The sequence below is a fragment of the Phalaenopsis equestris genome, unplaced genomic scaffold (assembly GCF_001263595.1).
Source record: "Phalaenopsis equestris unplaced genomic scaffold, ASM126359v1 Scaffold001303, whole genome shotgun sequence".
Lineage (NCBI taxonomy): Eukaryota > Viridiplantae > Streptophyta > Magnoliopsida > Asparagales > Orchidaceae > Phalaenopsis > Phalaenopsis equestris.
In genome coordinates, this window is record NW_018165742.1 from 84,220 (window position 1) to 91,788 (window position 7,569).

General features: G+C 40.1%; 2 protein-coding genes across 2 annotated transcripts; one reads left to right on the plus strand and one right to left on the minus strand.

Moving 5' to 3' along the window:
• Positions 1-202: 202 nt before the first annotated feature.
• On the plus strand, positions 203-1,339 carry LOC110033830 (LOB domain-containing protein 39-like). The gene is made up of 2 exons (XM_020737945.1): positions 203-489; positions 561-1,339. Exons 1-2 carry the CDS (start codon positions 306-308, stop codon positions 941-943), a joined length of 567 nt encoding a protein of 188 aa, XP_020593604.1. The 5' UTR covers positions 203-305; the 3' UTR covers positions 944-1,339.
• Positions 1,340-1,803: 464 nt separating this feature from the next.
• On the minus strand, positions 1,804-2,382 carry LOC110033819 (uncharacterized mitochondrial protein AtMg00810-like). Its single transcript, XM_020737934.1, has one exon. It carries the CDS (start codon positions 2,380-2,382, stop codon positions 1,804-1,806), a length of 579 nt encoding a protein of 192 aa, XP_020593593.1.
• Between the last annotated feature and the right edge of the window lie 5,187 nt (positions 2,383-7,569).

The following is a 7,569-nucleotide window of genomic DNA, read 5'->3' on the forward strand; positions in this document are numbered from 1 at the left end:
TTTAGCGTCTGATTTTTGAATGATGCGCAACATGTTGAGTGGGGCCCACTCAGCCTTACAGATTTACTACTGGCAGCCGCGGGGACACGGAACCGCCCGGAGAACCTGAACTCCCGCCAGGCTAAACTTAACTACAGTTAATGTAACCTCACCGTGATTATTGTAACCCACCAGCATCATCCGATATATAACCGTTTCCCTTGTATCTTCTTCCTCCGACCTTTTCCCTCCTTGCTTAAAACGAGTGAAACTGCGGATAAAAAAAATTCTCACTATCTTCATCATGTATAGATGATCGATCAGCGATGAGCTGCAATGGCTGCCGAGTTCTTCGCAAGGGATGCAGTGAGTCCTGCATCCTCCGGTCATGCCTTCAGTGGATCGAGAGTCCCGAAGCACAGGGCCACGCCACCGTCTTTGTCGCTAAGTTCTTTGGCCGCGCAGGCCTTATGGCTTTCCTCTCCTCCGTTCCCGAGGAAAATCGCCCTGGTAGGAATCTTAGAACCCCAATCTTCTCTTGAAAACATACTTAAATCGTTTTTGTTTTCTTGATCGTTCAGCTCTCTTCCAATCTCTGCTATTCGAATCCTGTGGGAGAAGTATCAATCCCGTAAGCGGAGCAGTAGGGCTGATATGGACGCGGAAATGGAATCTATGTCTTGAAGCGGTGGAAACAGTTTTGCGCGGCGGGACGATCCGACCGATATCGGAGCTCCCTGAGGTCAGAGCTGCTGACGATGAGGAAGTCTATGGGATGTGGCCGAAGTCCCCTTTGATTGGAAATCTTCTATCTCATGTTAAGTGTGATCTGGAACTTTATCTTAGGTTACCTGTGACGGAAGAGAAGGAGATGCCAGGTACGCCGTCGATGAACTCCAGTACTACCGGCGATGAGGATAATTGTATTGATCGTGAGCAGAGGGTTTTGAATCTTTTCGTCTGAGGTTGGGTTCGGGTGATAAAATACGGGTCCGGTTTTGTTGATATCTTCCACAACCCGTAATTGAGATTTCATCCTCCGGTTTATCAACGTATGAGAAGTGCGACTTCCATTGAGTTTCCTTCTTTTCTCCGAGTTATGTTACTTGATCAGAAGAATGATCAAATTGCAACTCCCTAAATGATTTTTGTGAGGGGAGTAGGATTATGGATTATGTCTCTTGGGATTGATGGAAAAACTTTGGGTCGGGATGTCCTGATACAAATTGAGTTGATCTGGACAAATATTTTTTAAAAGTTAATTCATATAAAGTTTATTTCGATTTGTAAGCGTGGATCCCTTTTATTTGAAATGGTTTTAATGGTTAACAATTGCAAAGGGAAGGAGATGAGAAAACAAGGGAGACAAAAAGTGGCTAGGGTTTCAAATCTACCCCATTACCTCATTACAAGAGTATATATATGTACAATATGGAAAAAACTAAACTACCCTTAATTGGTAAAATAATAGAAATACAAAATTATATCTAACATCCCCCCTCAAACTCACGATGCATCAAGGAGAATCATCGAGAGTTTGCTAATCAAAAAACAAAAACGTTGAGTGGAATGTGATTTCGTAAACACGTCAGTAAGTTGCATGGAGGAAGAAATATAGGGTAAGGTGATGGTGCCATGCTGAAAATGATGACGAGTGAAATGACAATCAATCTCAATATATTTGATTTGGTCATGAAACACTGAGTTGAACACTGAGTTGCGGGCAATTTGTATAGCACTCTTGTTATCACAGTACATAGGAGTTGGGCTATAAGAAACCCAAAACAAACGTTTATAAGCCATATCAGCAAGTAACCAACGCAATCAAACAATTTCTGCAGTGGTGGATGTCATGACACGATACTCAGCTTCGGTAGAAGAGCGAGAGACAACTGCTTGCTTCTTACTCTTCCAAGAAATGAGAGAATCTCCTAGAAAAATACAAAATCCTGTGGTAGACTTACGATTGGTGGAATCACCACCCCAATCAGCATCAGAGTAGGCACGTAATTCCAATGAGGAAGATGTAGGAAAGAGAAGGCTCTGAAATTGAGTGCCCCGAAGATATCGAAGAATGCGAAGAACTGCTGCCCAATGAACTGTAGTAGGAGAAGCAACAAATTGACTCACAACATGTACTACATAAGAAATATTAGGTCTAGTGATGGTAAGATATACCAAGCTGCCAACAAGTGTACGATACAAAGTGGGATCGGACAAAGGAACACCATCAGAAGAGTTATAATGAGCATTAAGCTCAAGAGTAGCAGTTGTCCGAGTATCAGATAGATGAGCTTGTTCAAGGATGGTGCCGGTGTACTTAGATTGGGAAAGAAGATAACCTCTAGAAAAATGAACCACTTCAATTCCCAAAAAATATCGAAGAGTACCCAAATCTTTCATCTCAAACTGTTGAGCTAATTGTAATTTAACTCTGCAATCTCATTATCATCATCGCTTGTGATGATCATGTCATCAACATATAGAGAAAGTATGATACGACCATGTGAGGTATTTTTGAGAAACAAAGCAGTATCATATGAGCTAGAATGAAAACCAAGTGATGTAATCACAATGGAGAACTTTTCAAACCAAGCTCTAGGAGCTTGTTTAAGTCCGTAGAGGGCTTTCTTTAATTTACAAACTTCACCATGATTATGAGAGACACCTGGTGGAGGCACCATGTAAACTAGTTTGGCCTTATCCATATAAAACCTGCTAAGTACCCTTTTTACATACTCAACCTGAGAGAGTCTCAAAATATCTTTGACTCTATCTCTGACAATTCTCATACCAAACATTTGCTTTGCCGCTCCCAAATCCTTCATTGCAAAGAATAGAGGTGACTGCAACACGAATAGTAGTCATTTTGGCAACAGGAGAAAATGTTTCTTCATAATCTAGACCATATTGTTGAGAAAGTCCCTTAGCAACCAAACGAGCTTTATATCGCTCAACAAACCCATTAGACTTAGTTTTGATTTTATACACCCAACGAGAACCAATTGCATGTTTTCCTGGAGGAAGAGAGATAAGGTCCCAAGTATCACCCTACAAGCTCTTCTTCAATCTGCAAACTGACTCTTCTTTTCCTTGTACCACGAACTCTTCAGGTTGGTGCATGTAAATGTCTTCTTCAAGATCCCCATGAAGAAAAGTTGTTTTCACATCTAACTGCTCAAGGAAGAGATCTTCAAAAGTCACTATAGACAGTACCATTCTAATGGTTGTAAGCTTCACAACAGAAGGAAAATCTCGGAATAATCAATATCGTGATTCTGCTGAAAACCCTTTACAACAAGTCTAGCCTTGTACCTCTTACTATCATCATGCTCAGTCTTCACCCGGTACACCCACTTGTTGTGTAATGTCTTCTTCCCAGTTGGAAGATCTACTAACTCCCAAGTCTGATTTTCAAGCAGATAATTCATCTCCTCCTTCATGGCTAGCTCCTACTTGCTATGATATATGCTCAAGAAATACAACATGTTGTGAGACAAAAAGTTTTTGAGTGACAGGATCATAACAACGATACCCTTTTTGACCGTCACCATAACAAAGAAATACACAGATTGTCGAGCGCAAAGACAATTTATTACGTCGTACATGAGGAAGAAGAACAAAACAAGTAGAACCAAAAACTCTTAAAGCAGAATAATCAGGAGCATGACTATATAATTTTTTAAAGGGAGACAAACCTGAAGTAACAGAAGGTGGAATTCTGTTAATAATATAAACTCCAGTAAGAATAGCTTCCCCTTAAAATTCCCTTGGAACGGAGCCATACAAAAGAAGGGAACGGGCTGTTTCAACAATGTGACGATGTTTCCTTTCAGCAACTCCATTTTGTTCAGGAGTGTCAGTACAAGAAGTTTGAAGGAAAGTACCATCACATGCAAGTAATTCAGAGAATTTAGTAGAGGTATATTCACCTCCCAGGTCACATCGAAAGCATTTAATAACATCATTATGTTGAGTTTTGACAAATGCACGAAACATATTATAAACACTAAAAAATTCAGACCGATTTTTCATAAGATAAAGCCAACAATATCGGGTATAGTCATCAATGAACGAGACATAATATCTAGATCCACCTTTTGTAACAACAGGTGATGGACCCCATACATCTGAATGAACCAAGTCAAAAGGTGCAACAGAAAGTGAAACACTTTTAGGAAAGGGTAAAGCAGAAAATTTAGCAAGTTTACAACCACAACAGTCAGAAATATCACTAGTTTTTAACTCGCCCAAAGCGCCTGTAGAAACTAGGTATTTTAGACGATAAGAGGAAACATGTCCAATGCGAGAGTGCCATAAATAAAATTTAGAAGAAGATGAACTCAAACGAAAAGATGATAGGTCAACACTGAAAGCTGCAATATCTGGAACTCTCAGCTCATCCATAATATAAAGTTCACCTTGTCTACGGCCTGTCCCAATCAGCCTCTTGGATTGCGGATCCTGCACATAACAAGAAGTAGAAGAAAGTAAAACTGTGAAACCAGAATCACATAATTAACCAACAAAAACAAGGTTCAAAGTAAGACTGGGGATATAGTAAACATTTGAAAGGGATAAATGTGGTGTGCATACATATATAATGTCTGCTAATGACATATGAGTGCCATCAGCAGTCATGACAGATACAGATGATGCAAGATGTAAGGATACAAATGATGTAAAGTCAGATGACATATGATGAGAGGCTCCAAGAGTCAAGAATCCAAATGGAAGATGATATACCTGATGAGTTAGAAGAAGGCAAACCTATATTTGAGGAGGCAGACATGACATGTGGTTGTGTGGCAAGAAACTTTTGAAACTGTTCAACAAGCACAACTACTGCGGGACTTGAAAAATATGCATGTCCAACACCAGGAGAGTCTGTCGGAGGAACGACAGCTGCAACATTTGATGTTGAAGTCTTGAAGTTGCGTGGGTATAGCGGATTCAATTGTTGTGTTTGCTGAGATTTGTTCAACAACTTTCGGCATTGAGCTTTTCAATGACCCTTTTGCTTGCAGAAGCTACATTCATCAAAACCAATCTTTCCATGAGATTTACTTTTATTATGAGTAGCAGCAAAAACAGATGGATGATGGATTAGGAGAATCCCTTTCTCAACATTCCCTTTCTCAGATTGAGACTTGAGACAAATCTCTTCTAATAACTCATTAATAACCACAGAGTCAAATTTTGGAAGAGGATTGCGGTGTAAAATTGTTCCACGAAGCCCTTCAAAATCATTTCGAAGAGCCATAAAAAACTGAACCAAACGTTGTTCTTCTCTACGATCAGTGTATGATTTAAAAGCTCGTAATTTTGCAAATTCAGTAAGAGATAACTGATCCCAAAGATTAGTCATAACAGAATAAAATTCTTGAATGCTCATGTTGTTTTGTTGAAGAGCACGAATGTCTTTCTATAATTGATACTGCTTTGCAAAATTTGGCTGCACATATAATCTTTCCAAATGATTCCAAACTTCTTTGGCAATTTCATATTTTGATAATTGAACACCTATTGATTGTGAAACCGAGTTATTGATCCAAGTGATTATTTTTGAATTATTTGCTTCTCATACTTCCAACATTTCTTCATATTTTTCATCCTTTCCATTGATAGGCTTCACAGATGTTCCAGAAACATAACTCCACATTCTTTTTCCTTTCAAAAAATTCTTCAAAACATAACTTCAATAGGAGTAATTTTGTTCATTTAATTGGAAAGAAAAATAAACAAAGAAGAGGAAGATCAATACCAATAACGATAGATCGCTCGAAGAACTGCAACTACATGAAAGTGAACCTCTGCCTATAATCTTGAATAAATCATGCGCCTCACAAGCGCGACAAATGAACAAGATCAGTGAAAATCGCGAACAGAGAGGGAGGAGTCGCGAACTTGAGTGGCACAGATGGCAGGGAGAAGTTCGCGAACGGGAGTTGCGAACAGAGAGCAGAAGTCGCGAACAGAGAGCGGAAGTCGCGAACGGGAGTTGCGAACGGGAGTTGCGAACAGGAGTTGCGAACGGGAGTCGCGAACGGGAGTCGCAAACAGGAGTCGCGAACGGGAGTCGCGAACAGGAGTCGCGAACGGGATTCGCGAACAGGAGTTGCGAACGGGAGTCGCGATGATCGGGTGAGTCGCACAAATAGGGAGGAGTCGCGAGACAAGGTCTTCGTATGCCAGAAGGCAAGGGCTTCGTACGCCTTGAACAGGAGTTCTGCGTACCGAAGGACAATCCTATCGATGATCAGAACTGCTTTGATACCATGTTAACAATTGCAAAGGGAAGGAGATGAGAAAACAAGGGAGACAAAAAGTGGCTAGGGTTTCAAATCTATCCCATTACCTCATTACAAGAGTATATATATGTACAATATGGAAAAGACTAAACTACCCTTAATTGGTAAAACAATAGAAATACAAAACTATATTTAACATTAATAAGTTCCTTCATCATTCTCTTAAAACCACTTTTGGTTTGAGAAAAAAATGACGCATGTAGAGTTGATTCGATGATTGATATTACTTGTTGCGCAATAATAATTGAATGGTATTCAAAGCCATGATTACGAGATAGAGAAGGAGTGTAAAGAGGAGTAGTAGAAAAATGAAGAGAGATTTTGAATGGTTAAGAAGCCCCTCAGACAAACGACTTTAGATGTGTATTCTCTTCGATTACGATGCGCAATTGATCTTAATCATCTAATCCTTTTCTTACGGTTCAGATTATTGCGTGGTTGTAATTGACAGAAGTAATTGACTAATTTTATGATCTCATTTATCATATTGTGATAAAAGCAATATTAGAATGTGAGCGATTTTAAAAATTGGATGTCGGAAGAGAATATAACACAAAATTGGGTGAATTCTTTCAGTTCTTTTCAATGTCTTTGTACATTGAAAATGTATTAACACAAATCACAAAGACATCTCGCTGAGAGTGGGAGGAGTGATGTGGCCCAACGGGGCCTACCAAAGATGACCCGGAACTACACTATTAGCCGTCCACCCACATGTATCGGATAGATAGCGGGCCTCGGGAGGATAAAAGGCATACTACCCCTGGAAAATCCATCAGAGAATTAGTCACCTTTCAACTCAGATAGGACGAGAGAGTAAAGATGGATCTCGCAGTCCCAGGGCGGAAGGTGTGACTCCCCTGCAAATAACCGCCTGGGCGGACATTCGTCCGGCCTAATAACCATCCACTTAATAGCCCCTCGACCTAGCAACCGTCTGACTATGCTCATGGCCCCCATGCTTTATGTATGGATTAAAATACTCCCGTCGTACCTCTGTACTTTAGGGGTATAATATGTAATTAAACGATGACCCATTTTTATAAATAGGGATTCATATTATGAATAAATGTGTTGAATTCTAACTTGTGTTTTGGTAAGCACACCCGGAGAGTTGGAATAGAGAGAGGCCAGGGAAATAGAGGGGGATGGAGAGAGGGTGTTGTAATTTCCTCAAGAAGAAGCCAAAGAGTATCCCCTTTATTCTTCTTGAGATTGCCTATCTAAAGGGGTTATATTAGTATAATTAAGGAAGGTGCGAATCATTATGATAACCGCT